Source organism: Phoenix dactylifera, chromosome 4 (assembly GCF_009389715.1).
Source record: "Phoenix dactylifera cultivar Barhee BC4 chromosome 4, palm_55x_up_171113_PBpolish2nd_filt_p, whole genome shotgun sequence".
Taxonomy (NCBI): Eukaryota; Viridiplantae; Streptophyta; class Magnoliopsida; order Arecales; family Arecaceae; genus Phoenix; species Phoenix dactylifera.
This window is the reverse complement of record NC_052395.1, coordinates 3,619,428-3,636,384: the sequence shown is the minus strand read 5'-3', so window position 1 is coordinate 3,636,384 and position 16,957 is coordinate 3,619,428. Positions and strand designations below refer to the sequence as shown.

The following is a 16,957-nucleotide window of genomic DNA, read 5'->3' as shown; positions in this document are numbered from 1 at the left end:
GCTGAACATAAGTTTCTCATAAATAACTCTTTTATTTCATTGTCCTAGATGAGTCCTACTTACATAAACATCAATCATAAAGATAGATAGAGAATTTCTTACACATATGTAATTTACGTAAGCTTTTTGTATTTTAATACATTGATTCGTAGTGCTTAATTGGATGGATAGCTTTTGTCCTTGATCCTGGATTATGCTATCAATTCAAGAGGCCCATTACAGGTTAATTTGGTAGCTTCGAGCAGAGCTAAACAAATAGTGAGAATAAAAAAAAATATGATAGAGCATGTACATCGCATACATGATAGTATAACGAATTCCTGCTTTTTGAATAAAATTAAGCATCATTTTGACAAAATTATTAGCATATTATAAATATTCTTATGGCTAAGCAAGTAATGAGCTGCACTGATAGAAATTATCATCTTATACCTACATTACCGTGGTATGGAAGGTCGGTCATGAAGTTAGTAAACACATAGCGAAGCATCTTCTAAAACAAGAATTTTTTTAATGCTATCCTCTCTATATAATTTTCCGTTACTAAATGCACTTTGCCCTCCCATCAAAAGATACACTCTGCCCAATAAAAAGTTTCATAACGCTGCCCTTATTTTGTTTCGTTTCTTGTGTCCTTAAACGTTGGAGACGAGTAAAGTTTACTTTCTTTCTTAATTTCTTTATATATATATATATATATATATATATATATATATATATATATATATATATATATATATATATATATATATATTGATCACGACATGGAGAAGTGCTGGGACTAACCAGAAGACCTTATGCGAATATAAATGCCCATTCTTCACATGAACAAAAGAAATTTATGTTTCCTAAATCCATTCTTAGATCCTAGAGACAAGCATCACATACATCTAATACCATGATGCTGTTAGCCAAAAATTAGAACAAAAGAGGTAAAGAGAGTGGATGAACTTCCACGAAAGATCGATAACAATCGTAGTGCTGATGTAAATAAATTATGGGATGCTGGAAAGAACAGTCTCCAAATTCTAGTAAAAGACGTGGCTCCTAATGAAGTTTTTTTTTGGATACAGCAGGGCACTTTCTCAAGAGGTTAAAGACAAATTTTTTCTTTAAAATGAACACCATCCCAGAAACAGAACTTAGCGACCTCAGTCCCACAAATATATGTGCGAGGGGGGATGTAGGGTGGAGGGGAGTAAAGAAAAGAAACAGAGAACCAGGAGAAGAAAGAAAGAAAGAAAGAACAAGAAAATGTTACAGTCGTTGTTCTCACTTCTCCAATTGACAGAACCTCACCATTCTATATAACTAAGCAAACCATGAACCTGCTTCGCTGATGCAGTAGTAAACACTAATCATCTTAGCAACTAATCCTTGCAGTTCTTGCAAGCTGAAGTGTGGATTAGAGTGCAAGCATGGAGAAGGTATGCAGGCTATCCTCATTGGATTGCGTGTTTAACCGCCCTTCCTCGGCAACCCTCTCTTGGAACAGCCGCAGTGCTCTCTGCCATCTATGGCCATTTCGTGCTGGAGCTTCAGAGAAGAGCACACGGTTTAGTCGAAAGAAGAAGAGCCTCAATGCGAAGACCATGTCGGTATAGGATCCCCTCATCCGCACTGCGAGTGGAAGCTTAAGCAAGAAGAACCACAGGAGGGCTACATGGAGATGGTAGTGACCACCACCACCACTGGCAGCCAGAAGCTTTAGCTTCAGCATCACCACCAAGTCCACTGCCATTCCCTGATCCAGTGTAGTGGAAAAGGATAAAGAGTTGGATCCAGTTCATGTACCAAGTCCTTTCATTTAAGGAACTTAATTAATGGAGGAGCGAATTATTTGATGGCTATCATTGAGAGAAAACGGAGTACTGCAGCTTCAATGAAGTTGCACTCCACTCTGGAACCATGCGAATTATGGGTGCACGTAAAGTGACAATCAAGCCAAGAGATCATGAGGTTTCCATCATTCCATGCAACAATCGCCAACCCAAAATTTTGCTGACATTGCTTGGATTTACGTTAAAGAGAAGTCTTTGCATGGGCGTATTATTGCACATGGTGATGGTCTTTTGGAGAGTTGAGAGTAGATCTACCTTGGTGCACGTAAAGCATCTTTCTTTTCTCTGAAGCCTATAAGGTACTCATGGAGATGAAAAAGATAGAAGAGGTTAAGGTTGCAAGTTTTGTACCAACGATTCCAGCTGGATTTTTTGTACCATATGTTATGATTGATGGTACTTTATCTTTAAATTAGTTGGAGTGAAATCAAACGTAAAGAGGCATGCAATTATGAGGTAATAGTTAGAACACTTACTAAGGTACAAGGTCTGTCATTAATTGGATGGGATTATTTTTGGAATGCAGTATACAAAGCTTTTAGAAAGGGAGCGTCGGTGGTAATGGCGTTCAAATCATTTCCTTTTCTTTTAAGTAAGTTCAATCATAAACTTATATAGCTCGGGCATCATCTTTGACCTCAAATACAAAAACAGAAATGAACTGGATAGAAATAATGCATGTAAAGTTTGAACCAAACCGGACCTAAAAATAATCATATTTCCTTTCCCCCCTTCCGGCCAATATGTGATCGATAACGGGGAAGGGCTAACACATATTTTTGGATGGGAAAAGCCCTGAGTATCTTGGAATCGCTTCATAGATTATAAAACCACAGATTTTTAATAAGATGTATTATTATCTCTTCTCGGCAAATTGTGCATCACAGGGGCTAAAGCTTATATATGTAATATGTGCCATGCCATGCATGCATGCATGCTTCAATACATTGTCGAGTGTCACACTTCGTGTCCTCTTAAGTCAAATCAATACTATACTTTGAGATGTTGATAGTCGGCCCTTCAAGTAGGAACCCAAGTTGGATATCTCATGTACGTCCATTGAGCTTTTGTTTGCATGAAATTTGCTACTTTTGCATCACAGTAGATCAACCTTTTAATGTTCTGAAAGTGTCTTTCTCACCTGACTGAAGTGTCTTGCGGAGCCAGGAGACACTAATCGACTTGCAGCCATCAAGATCCATCCTTCACCTTCATACATGCATGCATGCAGAGAAAAGAAGAAGGATAACCGTGGACCATGCACTCACGTGATGTAATTGGAGTCTAGCACATTATTAGAGGACTATAGGGCTTATGAACCAACGAAGTTGCCAACAAAAAGTGGCACCATCAACTCCTTTATTAATGACTCAATGAGACATCACAATTTGGACTGGAGGATAACAACTCAAGTCACAATGGCAGATTTTGTCATCGTGCCATTTGAATCAATTATTTTCTTTTGAGTGTACATAGGATACGTTGCATAGACAATGCCATCATGAGGTATGCTTTTGGGATTGGTTGGCCAAGATGCATATTAATCCCATAGAGTCGGCTCAGACTTTAGCAGGCTTTGCCATATACCCAGGGCTGTACTCTGCAGCCAGTTGATCTACAAGGACCATGGTAAGGCAAATAAAATTGATCGAACCCTATTGTAACAGCCCCCTTGGACCCAACAAAGTCATACCTTTTCCTACTCTTAAACTTTAGGGACCGCCTTATAGGCTTTCTCAATGCGGGTAAGGCTGGCAATCGGATTTGATCGGACAAGATATAAATAAGGTCGGATATAGATTATGTTATCAAACAGGTCAAAAATTCAGACATAAACACGATCATTCTATTAAATAAATCCAAGCCAACCTACAATAGGTTTAATCAAGTTAAACAACTTAAATGGGCTAAGCATTGCCACCTCTAGATGCGGGTGCCTTATTTTTATCTAGATGGACCTTCAAAGATAGTTTTCGGTAATTGCCTTCCGAACATCTTGCATGGTACGACGACGTTCCAACACGAAAATTCTTCTACTTTTTAATGTGCTTGAATAACTAAATGACATTTAATTTACACATTGATATTCCAAAATATTAATATAAATGGTAATTTAAATAGAGAGAAGAAGGGTTATGCTAATTCTAGAGCGGTTTATTTTTTTTTCCCAATTTTGGATAGCTTTTAAATCTATTTTAATAGCATCAGTTTTATTTTAGTAGCAATGCTAAATTGATAAAAAAAAAAAAAAAGGTCAGACTTTTACTTGAGTTAATGCAATATATTTTAGTTATTAAACATTTTAGTCATTTATATAAGGACAATATTTTTGAAATAATTTATGTAAGGACAATCGAAAGTCCTACCTTTGCTTTAATAAGTACTATGAACGGGCGTGATTTGTTGGATCCGAACCGATTTGGTTTTATGTTTATGATTCGGCCCGTTTTATTATTTAGATCGAGCTGGGGTTGGGCTAAATATCCAGGCTAGAAACCCGACCTAACCAGGGTCATGGCGCGCTCGGTGGCCCATGGCCACGATTACTTCCACCCCCTGTTCTCCTGGAGCCTTAACCCTAGGTCTCGATCTCTTCTGTTCTCCTCTCTTCTAGCCGCCGCCGCCGATCGCCGCCGGACCGTCATCGGCCTTCTGCCGTAGCCATTGTTTCATCGACGTCAGGGTCTTTGTGTGGCTTGAAGCCTCCGAGGTCTCCATCAACCTCTTTCCCTCTTTTGATCTCGAGCCATCCACCAAGTTCCGCGACCGTAAGCGCTTCTCGTTGATCCTTCCCTCTCATGTCTTCTTTGTTTCCATTTTTATATCCGACAAAGTTCCATTTCCCCCTAGTTTTATGTTTCTAAGATCAAAGGTTTGGATTTGTGAACAAACTTCAGCAATAGGGCTTCCATATTATCTTTCTTTGTAGTTTAGTTTAATTTAATACATGGGATATATGATCTTTCAAATCCTTCGCTGTTTTTACGGTAATAATTGGTGCAAGTGACTGGATTTTTTGTGGATGTTATTGTTTGGCTAGTGATTTCTTTTGTACAACGCTAATAACACTGTCATCAAGATGAATCTTGACATTGATTTCTCCGGAATGATGGTGACAATTAATAGATTGTTACGAAAGACTCGAGTCGGTCAACAATATTATAGTACAAGTCTTTAGCGATCACAGAAATATTTGCTATGCTTATTTGAGCAGCTATCTATAATACTTGGTACTGTCATGAGAGTAGGTTAGGTCCCTGTGACGCATTCACAGCTGAGTTGGCCAGAGATTGTTCGGACTCCAGACCGCCCTGCCCCAAAGTCTTGCATTGTGACCATCTCAGGATAAAAAAATAGTACTAATGAGAGCTGGTTAATTTCAGAAGCAATGTTACTACTTATACTAGTTGGCTGGCAAGAGCCAAACTCAGGCAGGGGATAGAGAATGGGTAGGAGAAGAGCCTTTGTGACTCCTTTCATTATTATTTGGGCAGCCTGCGTAGAATGTGGTGGATTTCTGAGCATCTAAGTTTCATTTTTTCAAGGATTGCATGCCCCATGAAATATTTTCTTAGTGATTTTTTATCTGATTCTGATGGTAAGATCTATGCGTACTACGAATGTTTTTTTGGTTTGTCTCGTCTCTTCTAACCTTCCCATCCCTTGCGAAGAATATCACACTATGATTCTTTGGCATTTAGCCAAGCCCTTGACCTAAGTAGTCTTCAAAGGGGATAATGTATGAAGATTATAGTTTTAAGGTTTAAGTACCTAAAGAAAGAAAGAAGGAAAAAGAAAATGATGGTTAAACTTTAAATTATTTTCATATATCAAACTCTTTGAGCACTAATTAAGTAATTCAATTAGTTAAATTTAATCTAAAACCTTAACCAGAGTGGTATAGGATTCAGGCAGAAGTGGATGTCTAGTAATAACTAAAAGGAACTATTTGAACAAATTGTCATTAGAAAAGGAATACTATGATCAGTTTATTATTGTAATCGGGCATCCATTTCGCATTACTGATCAGTGGGGAGTAGTCATGAAGTTCATTTTCCTTGATCTCTCTAACTGGACACTTCTTTTGTTGTATATTTGTTGAGTTCTTCATGTAAATATCTACTTTTTGTCACATTCAGGTAGTAGTTTTGAACCAGCTGACTCGTGTGAGAATGAAGCATGTTCTAAAGATAATGGCATTGCTGGTGGCTATCTCTGCATTTTGGATAGGCCTGTTGGAAACATCAGTGGTCCCACGAAGCTATACTTGGCTGGTTAGTTTCATATAAAAAATTCTTGAATTATCTGGTATAAGATAGCCTTTTATGTTCTCTTACCTTTCTTCAAGTAAATATGCCTTATGGTTACCATTTTCTCCCAGCTTCCAATCTACTTAATTGTTTCGCTAGGATGCTATGGTCTTCTCATGGTTGGAAGTGGTTTAATGCTCTTTCCAACATGCCCTCAAGAAGCTGTACTACTGCAAAAGGTTCTTTGGTTCATAACTTGTTTCAGCGCATGTTATGTCTTAGTTTATAATTCTGTACATAATATTCTTGCAGCTTAGTTTCTTAAGCCAAAAAAAAAGGTCTAACTCAAGGTTTACCGTATTGGTCGGTACCATACCATACCGTATACCGATATTGTAATATGATGGTACCGGTAAGGGGTCCGGAACTGAGACTGCGAACTTTGGTCTAATTGGTTTTGCTTCTCTACCAAAAAAGAGAGCAAAAAAAAAAATCCTTCCCCAAGGTTCAGAGGAATATTTCCATTTTTATCATCCTTGTATCATCATATGTGCTTTAGTACTTCAGTGATCTTTAATTTTGATGTTAGTTGTTTTAAGAATTGAAATTTTCATTTGCAATATAGTTGGAATTATACGTGTTGGACTTTCATTATTTATGCCCCATTTGTAGGGAAAGTGATCAGGCTTATTCATATAAAAATTTCAAGGATATAAAAAAATGTAAGGATATAAAAAAATGCAAGAAGATGAACTATTTTAGCAACTCTTTGATGAGAGCTTTTATCTGTTTATGTAGAATCTCCATGTGGTAATTAAGGCATTGGTAGCATAGTCCATTAGCAGAAGCAACGAGCATAGGCAGTTATGATTATGCCAAGTACCATCAGAAAGCTCTAAAATTGACCTCTGCAAAAGATTAGCACCTATTTTCCTAAATGTGGACTTAAATCGACAATGGACTTTTAATTTGATGATAGCCTATGTTATGCTAGAAAATGAGAATTACTTGTGCTTTTAAAATGACGTCTTATACTCTCCAATTCTAATTTTTCTAATGAGTGAACATGTTTTTTATTTCAAGAGGTCTGTAATACTGTGTTGATATCCTGCCATTTTTCTCAATTTCCTTATAGATTTTTCCATCATCTTTCTTTCAAACTCCTTGTACTAAAGTTTTAACATTTATATAATTAAAATCTTCCACTCATAGAGTCTGAATCAAGCATGCAGACCTGGGGGCACAGAACCTGATACTCATCTGGTACAATTTTAATAAATGCAATATCTGTATATCCCGGACCAGGGAAATAAAATGTCATTGTAGCTTTTCAATTTTATCCTGAACCATTGCTGGAGCCGTTAAACTAGATGGGCAGTTTAGACGTAAGGATGGTCGGTCTAGTCCATTGCTTTGTTTAGTTTTAAGCCACTCTTCTGGGAAGGATATAAGACCACCACAAATCTGATCTTCCTTGCACTTTCTTTTCCATCTTCACATGTAATGGAGGATTGTCAAGTGCCTGATGGATCAGCTAACCGGCCTGTTGACCTGTTAGCCATCTGGGGTGCTGGTTCTTCTCAATCAACATCTGACTTTTGCCGAGACCTGTTGCGTCTTGCTGTTGCGGATTCTAGAGGAGTCCTCTACTTTAGCTTGCAATGGGCCCAAAAAAAGGAAAAAGAAAAAACAAGTGTGTGATGGAATCTCGACAGAGATGCTTCTGCATATTAGAAAAACATGCATCTTTCAGTCTTCCATAATATTTTCTCAAATTTAATGATTTTTTCTCTGACAAGCACCCATGCATATGCATGTATTGCACCTTAGGAATGCTAGGGTAATTCTTTGTATTATTATGGCATCTTGTATCTGATACGAACGTATCTTTGTCAAGCAGGATATTGCAGAGGCCAAGGAATTCTTGAAGAATAAGGGGATTGATGTGGGCTCCAATTAAAGTTTTTTGATAAAAGCCTGGCTCTGGTTAAAGTTGATCGGACGCATTCCAAAGCTGGCTAGGCCTCTTGTAATTTTTCAGCTGACAGTTCCTTGACTATCAGAATTTATGAACTCTCACAAGAATATAGAATACATGAAGCAGTGTCCCCTAGATGGGCATTTTTCTCCCCGTCTCTGTCAACTTCTCCGTTGACTATGTATACATTTTGCAATTAGGTTTCAATTGTAAATGATTTTTCCACATCTTTATAAATATTTTTTCATATTTTGTGTGCATAAGTAGTTTGAAGATAATAGATCACATGCAACAATTTGGATCATTGATGTAGTTCTTCTATGGTTGAATTCAAAAACGGTGTAACTTTATAAGAGTTACACCTGGTGTAACTTGAATCTGGCAGTAGAAAATATATGCAGATGCTGACGTTTGGCACTTGAGATCTACATAGCTTACATGTGCCATATATCAATTCGTATGCATGCATCAGGTCTACAGAAATAAATCCACGTACCAAAATATATGCAAGATCCGAACACCATTGCAATGGAAGGTTTAAATTGCCTTGAAATGAGCAATATGTGACATCTAACTTATTCTTGACAGGTTTTTGTCTGAAAAACTTAATTCGAGAGGTGAGCTCCTGAAGAGTGAAACTTAATTTTCGGATAGTTTGATTTTCATATTTCTAACTAGATGGTAAGTTAGGTGCAGGTTAAATCCTTTAAATACACCAAAGATGGAAATAGATTGTTTGATTTCATGCAAATGTTTTAGAGGCGAGTCGAGTCTTTTATTGCTACCTGTATTATCATGAAAATTTTATCGCACCTGTTTGTTTTTTTGAGGGAAAAAAAAAATAAAAAGATTAGAGTTAAAGGAAGAACAGCAAACAAAGGCAAAGAGCGAATGTATTAAGTCTTTTTTCGCATTCAAATAGATGTATATAAAGAACAGGACTTTGCATATGACATTGTTATGTCATCATGCTAAATTATTCTTTCGGTAAACAGACCGATATGCATGCATATATATTTTATAAAAGAGTTGAATAAAAATTGTTCTTCTCTGTCAAGTTTCAAGCCACCAAGTTCCTTGCCAGAATCCCCTCGAAGGTAACACCAGGCCCAAAGGCAAGTATAAGACCCCACTCGCAATCCTTCTCTCCCTTCTCCCTTCTCTTCCTGCTCTCCTCCACCATGTAGTTCAAGACATACACGATAGTGTTGCTGCTGGCATTTCCATAATCCCTCAATGCCTTCCTGCTGGCATTCAACTTATCAGGCCACAACTCCAGCCTACTCTCCACCTTGCTCAATATCGCCGGCCCACCGGGATGAACCGCCCAAAACATCTCATTGTTCTCGGCATCCTCACCTCCTTCCCTACCTTCTCTCATCAACTTCTTGCAGAACGCCTCAACGTGGTCCTCAATGACCTGTGGGAGCTCCCTTCCTAGACGAAAATTTATCCCCTCCTCGGTGAGCCGCCCGTCGATGGTCTTCTCGGTGCCCGGGAGGTACTGCTGGGCCGCAGAATGCAATTCGAACAAGGCAGTCTCGACGCCCGGTATCGGATCGACGCCGAGGATCGCAGCCCCTGCTCCGTCACCAAAAAGCGCGGCGCCGACCAGGTCGTAGGGCCGGCTGGCGCTCGGGGGTCGAAACCCCACGATGGTGGTCTCGGATGTGGCTAGCAGCACGCGGCTGCCGGGGTTGTTCTCGGCTAAGTCCTTGGCGACGCGGAGGCCGGCGACACCTCCCGAGCAACCGGTGAAGGAGAGCATGATGCGACGGACGTCGGGGCTGAGCCCGAGGCCGAGGGCGAGGTGGAGGTCACCTCCGGGGAAGCGGGCCTCGCTGGACGAGACGTAGACCAGGTGGGTGACGGCGGAGAGGGGCCTCCCAAGTGCCTTGATGCACGACAGTGAGGCTTCCACGGCCATTTGCGTGACCGCCTTGTTGGATATCTCCAAGCGTTGCTTCACCGTGGGGAGGCCTTCCGCTGCCAGTTCCGGGTAGTTCCTCAAGATCTCCTCGGACATGACCACGTATCTTGTTTTGACTGTGGTTGTCTTGCCTACGATCCAAAGAAGGCATGCAACTCTTAGTTCCTACGTACTTTGCTATAGAAATAACTCGCATCAACTTGAGTTAGGAGAAACAACATATATATTATTAGCAGTAATAAAATAGAGAAGAAGAAGCTGAGGAGCCATGAATCTTGGATTACAAAGTCGAGTCAGCCTCTGCTTGAGCTCAGGGTCATCGCATTTTGTGTTCTTGAAATAGCCATCTACGAGGAAATCCTGCATGACTAGTTGGTGAGGGAAGGCTTTGCCAAGCGCCAGGATTTTAGCTTTTCCTTGTGTGGGGTTTCGTGATTTGTTCTCTCCAGTGCTTGCCATGAGGGTAGAGAATGAATACTAGCTAGTGATGCCAATGGCCAAACGAGGAATGCTGTAGGACTCTGAGAATCTGGGAGGTTTCCTGCGGTTGTGTGGAGAAATGCAGTAGATGGAGTTTATGTACATTTCAATCAAGAGTTTAAAAGACTTGCACACCAAAAGATGGGGTAAAGATTGAAACTATTTTTTTTACTTCCGCCATCCCGGTCTAGTTGAAAAGCAGTAAGTGCATGAAGAGGACGTTGCAGTTGAGAAGTAGGACTGGTGTTGGAAGTGACGATCACCTCACAAGTTATTGTGGTGGTGTTTTTTTTTTCCTCTAGTTTTTAGTTCCCTGCTTTTGGTGGAAAGCAGATAGCCATCAGGACTACATAGAGATCCATGTATGGTGTAGATCTTGATGAGCAGCAGATGTGATTTTTCAATTATTAGTTATTGATCACAAGCATTTCCAATTTTTTACTCTAATTTCGTATCATGTCGCATGAAATCAACACCTCGCAGTCCATTTTATCCTAGGTCAAATTCAAATTAGCTAATGCTCTTACAATTATTATTTCTACACATCATTTACTGTAAGTGATACATATCGTGGAAAAAGAGAGTCCATCTGCAACTTCAATTCATATGCAAAAAGTTTTACTATTGCAATTATTATTGTTTTCATACATATTATTTACGACGACTGATATGGTTTGTGAAAAAAAAAAAAGGAGTCAATGTATGAATTGAATTCATATAGAGATTGTTTTTCACACATAACTAAAAGAGTTGATGTGGTTTGTAGAAAAGAAAAGTCCATATATTGCTTGTACAAATTGAAATTGGTATGAAGGCACGACTATGATAGAATTTTTAAGATATCATCTAGAAAACTTTCTCATCTATAATTGTTTCTCCTTTATGCTAATTAATTTATTATTTATTTATTTATAAATATTCATGTCTTTATTCTACATGTCGACCTCAAATCTAGACATGCATAAAATTTAATTATCATTTGTTATCATAATTTTCATCTATATCCACCAATATCCTAACTTAATTATTTGCCTAAATTCAAATTTTTAGACACGAGAATATATTCAACTTTTCTTCTAAAAAATATATATTCATTGCGAATGTAACTGTGATTTCACAGCTCGATTGATTAAGAAATAAGGAAAAATACAAATCTAAACAAATATGCGACCGTCATGACAAAGGAATGATCCATGCTTGAAAAGCCTTTCACAAAAAAAATCCTACCATGCCAAGAACGATCACTACTTTGCATTATATGTCATAATTTTGTGGATAACTAACATTAAATATTGATTTTTTATCTTGATTAAATATCTGGACATTGATTACATATTAATTTTGTGGAAGAGGGCAGAAATCAACATTCGCCATTCCTCTTTTTACTTCATTCATTCAGTATATCGGTCTATAAAAATTTTGCTCGACTTTTCCATCTTCTCCTCAATTTTGATATTCCCATCACAAGCAATTTTATGAGATTAGCCAACAAATTTCTATCTCGTTACAGCTTTTGCAATATTTGTATGAGATAAAACAATTGTAATTGTTGTAGTATTTTTGCCTTTTCTGATCTTTATTAACACCACAAGTTAAACACATCTTGTGAAATATGGCAGTGGTCATAGAATCAGAAAATAAATTTGGATTTACAATAAGAAACTCCAATTAAGTTGTTGTGCACTAAGTTTCATGTGCCATAAATAATTTGTTGGCGAGAAAAGGAGTAGAGAAAGTATGATCAATGGAAAAAAAAGAAAAAGTATGTATTTGGTTGGAGATTTCAAAGACAAAAAAAAGAAAAACAACTTTTTCATAGAAATAAGTTTTCTATATTTTATAAAAAAAAAATTATATGAACCGGTATTAGAAAGCTATTTTTCTGCAAGCTAGAAATTGTTGTTATTATTTTTTAAAAATATTTTCGTGCATGTGATTTTTTTTTTTAGTACTTTTATTAAGGAATAATAGATATCTATATAACATTTCAAAAATGGCCACCTTTTACCATTTGAGTTTGAATTTTCGAAACGGTGTACCTCACGCCGAGGATCACTCTCCTCCCAAAACTTTCATACATTGTGCACCCTTGGATCTCCATCAAGCCGTTGTAATCAGCCGTGTCATGATGGTAATTTTACATTAGTAGGGAGGAGAGCCCCGTTGCATCGAGGGCTCGTTTGGTTCGCGGGAAGTATTTTCCCTCCTAGAAATATGATTCCTGGGAATCAGATTCCTAGGAAGAGGATACCTAGGAAAGTACTTTTGACATGTTTGGTTAACCATGGGAAAGTGACTAATTTCCAAAGTGCTTATGTTTGGTTGACCATCCACTTTCCTAGGAAAGTTATGTATAATTCCTATTATGCCCTTAATAAAAATTAGATCTTTAATGCCTCTTTAATGCTTCTTTAATGCTGAAGGGTCTTTTTGGGAAAAAATAAAAAAAGAGTGATTCCCACCTCATGGGAAAGTAACTTTCCCATGTTTCTCATGGGAAAGACTTTCCCATGAAATGTGGGAATCATATTCCCATGGGAATACAACTTTCCCATCTCTCTCCTTTGAAAACTCCAACCAAACAAGAGGCATTTCATTACTTTCCCGTTGACCACACTTTCCCCCCTCGTTTTCCTGCGAACCAAACGAGCCCCGAGAGGTTTCCACTCGAGGGCGGAAAGGAAGAATACGGGTCATAGAGAAGGGTGGAGAGAACCAAACAAACAAGAACGACGACTCTCCAAGATTCTTTTTCTTTTGATCTTTTCTAGTTCTAGATTTTTAGTTTGATCCCACTCGCTTTGCGACAAACCCTAGCAGTTGTCTGCAGTTGAAGGGGTCTCCTTCTCTCTCTTTCCTCTTCTTCTTGTCCCTTCTTCGGGCTCCAATCTCGAGTATGTCTTGTCTTTAGGGTTTGTTTCTGTAGATTTTTGGACCCTCTTTTTCTGTTTTCAAAGTTCTTGGAAGATCGTCTGGCGTGGATTTGATCTGTTTTTCTGTTTGTTTCTGTAATTGCTGAGAGCAGTGGATTTGTTTCTCTGTGAAAGTTTTTGTTTTTAATGGCGTAAAGGTTTAATTCTTTATATATTCTTTTCGTGGGGGAGAAGATGGATCGGTACCAGAGGGTGCAGAAGCCGAAGGAGGCAACCTCTGTCAATGAGAATGAGATTCGTATTACGGCTCAGGGTAGGATGCGCAGCTACATCACTTACGCCACCAGCCTGCTTCAGGTATACTATATATGTATCCTACGACAAAATAACGCATCGGAATGTTTGTTTCCATCGCTCTTTCGGTTTCTCCTGGTAGAGGTTACTATTTATGATCATAATGACTTTGATAGGGAGGTCAAAATATGAGCTTTGCTTCTTGTATTTCATGTGTGCAGAGTATCTGACTCATGGTGCTTCACATTGTTTGAATTGTGTATTTTATTAACTGTGTTGGGTGTTTAGAACTGTAAGCATGCAATGGACAAAATTATGAGTTTTGTGATGATTTGACTACCTTATAGTTAGAACTTGTAGTAGAAGAGAGAAACAAGCTTAAAATTCACACATGAATCAAAAGGAAGTTTTTGAAGGTGTGTTTTGTTTCTATGTTGTTATCTTCTTTTTTTCCATCCTTTTCATTGATTGATCTTGCCAAAGCATTGATTATTCCCACCAAACTTTGTCTTTTTTAAAAAAAATCTTCTTGATGGCTTTTTATTGTGATGAAGATATTCGACATCACTCTTTGAACTATGCTGCAGTGGTAGGTCATGAATCCCGTTTATGTTGAGGTGGACGGTCTATTCTTGTGCTACAATCATGGCAAAGAGTGGTTCACTTGAATATTTGTTTGCCTGAATCACTAGTGGTCATGGGAACCTTTTATACTATTCATGATGCCCATGTCGTTTTTTGTTGTACTTAACTTGTTAGTCACATTCTAATTCGATATTGGTTTTATGATGCCCATGTCGTTTTATGTTGTACTTGTTGTGCTTAATAATACTATTCACTATGCTTGGTTGATTTATAATTCCAACAAAGAATTGATTTATAATTCTGCAATAGTTTTGGAGCGTTTGGATGCATCAATTAGACTAAGTTAATTATTATTAAGCACCCAAGCATTATGAAGTTAAATGGATGCAATGCATGATTATCGGATGCGACTCTTTGTTCTTGATAGTTTACTTAATTTATTATGAGGTCAAATGGCATGATTCTAGATGGTGTGATTTTATTAGGATGCAATGAATAGGTAAATTTCATTTTTTGTTGCTAATCAATAATTTCAAATAGAAAGACCAGGGCAAATAGCATTTATCTTGTGAAAATAGAGGAAAATCACATCAATATCAAAGAACTTCTTATTTTTGGTCAAGAAAAGCGAATATTGGATGCTTTATTCTTGCTCGCGTAATATGTTATGAAGATTTAGAGCGAAGAAACAAATCAAACACATGATTTTATAAACTTGGAAAAAGCATGTGGTATGAAAATTGACTAGTGGTATAGATAGCTCTGGTGAGCTTTCTGATTCTATAATGTGTCTTCATTCATCTTGTCATTCTCTATATGGTGTTTTTATTATTTGCTAGTGAATGTCACATGCCCTAAAGACTAGGAAGAATATTTAAGTTAGTAATAAGGCCTCCAAAGTTGTATTGTTTGCATTTTAGGCAATGTAGAAGGGAAGAGTGGCAGTGTTAAGGACCAAAATGCTCATTCATACTATACTATACATGCAATGCATACTGTGCAATGAAGTTATCACAACAGGACAGGGGTGTGTGCGTATATACCATTCGTTCCAACTTCTATTACTTCACAACAATTTGTACCAATTTGTAGCACCACCGCTCTTCCAAAAAAATAAAAAATCCCTCTCCTTCTCTCTCACAGTGACAACAAGTTGTCATTTACCACCGATATATGAAGTTCCCACAATATTGACAGAATATCTACAACACCTGCATTGCTGCCCACATCAAACTAGTTTTTGTCATTGAAAATGCATACTAGTCTAATTTATAGAAGAATCCTGGTCCTATAAATCTGATGCTAAACAGCAGATATAATTGATATCTAAGATGATTTGTTATTCTAGATTCCTGTGGATGTGTTAATCATGTTTACAGTTTACCTACACCATCTATTGTTGGATCTCTAATCCAAATTACATAAGTTATCCAAAGCAAGGGTGCTCAAACAATCCACTGACCATGTTGGATGTGTTAATATGGTCTATACTTCGCAACATGAACCCAAGTCTGAAAACTTGTAAATATATACAAATAAATTCATAAATATTGATTTAAAATTTAGAAGTATTACTGATGTAAACTTTAAAGGTCTTGCTACTCTTACTTGACCTTTTGTTCATTTTTGTTTAGTTGCCTGTAAAGCTTGTTTATCTTATTGAAGTTTGATGATCCCACAATTTTGATTTGCTTTTGCAATCATGCCATGTTTTACTTAATAGTCTATTCCTTTCCCCAGGTATCAACCTCCTTGCCCAAGCATCAGGTGAAACCACTTTCTGAATTTGATTATGGTGGAGGTACATTTCTTCATTTTATCTGTTTAGCTGCTTTATATGCTTATCTTTGTTGACAATTTATTTGCACTCTAGAGGGCTCGCCTGGTGGTCGGGGCAGAGGTCGTGGGGATCATGGCAGGGGAAGAGGGCTAGAGGTGTGTCATTATGCTTCAACCTGTCTTGTCAGACCTAAATCTTCACTCATCTTTTGTAACCTAAGGCATGACGGTTTAGGATTTATATGTAGGAAATGATACTCTGGCTGTGGATTACAGCGATGGAGGAAGGGACAACAGGGGATGCGGATAATGGCATAGGTGGTTGGGGCCGTGGTAGAGGTAATGGCTTCCGAGGCCGTGGCAGAGGCTATGGTGGCTGGACTGACCACCAGCAGGACAACAGATATAATGATGAAGCTCCAATTTTCAATCATGGCAGAGGTATTACACTGGCTGTTACTTCACCTATTAAATTTGCCCATTGGCCTCAATCCTCCACTCTCGATTCATCATGTACGAGGCAAGTGAAGGGCCGGGCGGGCCTCTTCGGGCCGGCCCGCAAGCCCAAATCAAGTGTGGGCCGGTTAGTGGATCAGGCCTCACAAGCCTTGCATTGTGCGGAGGAGGACTGCGAGTACTCAGTTGGGAAGTGTCGATCGCTTGAACCAGGATGCGGTGTACTTAATTCCTTTATCAAATTCATGTTCCTCCTGAGTTGGAATATGCAGATACAAGAGTAAAGATATGCTAGCTACATCTATTAGGAAAAAAGGCTGAATTAAAAAAGTTACTCTCAGATACAGTTCAGATTTTTTGTATCCTTTGCTGAAATTAACACCTAGTTTCTCTTCTTGCCGACACCTTCAATTCCTTTGATAAAATAAACCAAAAGACATTGCTAGTTGTTTTGTCGAGCTGAATCTTGTATTGTGTGTGTGTGTGTGTGT

The 16,957-nt window shown here is 38.2% G+C and overlaps 2 protein-coding genes and 1 long non-coding RNA gene across 3 annotated transcripts; 2 read left to right on the top strand and 1 right to left on the bottom strand.

Moving 5' to 3' along the window:
- The first annotated feature begins 4,341 nt into the window (after window positions 1-4,341).
- Window positions 4,342-8,446, top strand: LOC103699284 (dolichol-phosphate mannose synthase subunit 3-like). Its single transcript, XM_008781321.4, has 4 exons — window positions 4,342-4,609; window positions 5,981-6,115; window positions 6,223-6,330; window positions 7,992-8,446. Exons 2-4 carry the CDS (start codon window positions 6,014-6,016, stop codon window positions 8,049-8,051), a joined length of 270 nt encoding a protein of 89 aa, XP_008779543.1. The 5' UTR covers window positions 4,342-4,609; window positions 5,981-6,013; the 3' UTR covers window positions 8,052-8,446.
- A 525-nt stretch (window positions 8,447-8,971) lies between these two features.
- Window positions 8,972-10,110, bottom strand: LOC103699785 (type III polyketide synthase B). Its single transcript, XM_026801925.2, has one exon. The coding sequence runs from the start codon at window positions 10,093-10,095 to the stop codon at window positions 9,130-9,132; it is 966 nt and encodes a 321-aa protein (XP_026657726.1). The 5' UTR covers window positions 10,096-10,110; the 3' UTR covers window positions 8,972-9,129.
- A 3,048-nt stretch (window positions 10,111-13,158) lies between these two features.
- Window positions 13,159-16,097, top strand: LOC120110425. The gene is made up of 3 exons (XR_005511365.1): window positions 13,159-13,373; window positions 13,587-13,709; window positions 15,972-16,097. It is a non-coding gene; the product is annotated as an uncharacterized LOC120110425 (long non-coding RNA).
- The last annotated feature ends 860 nt before the right edge of the window (window positions 16,098-16,957 follow it).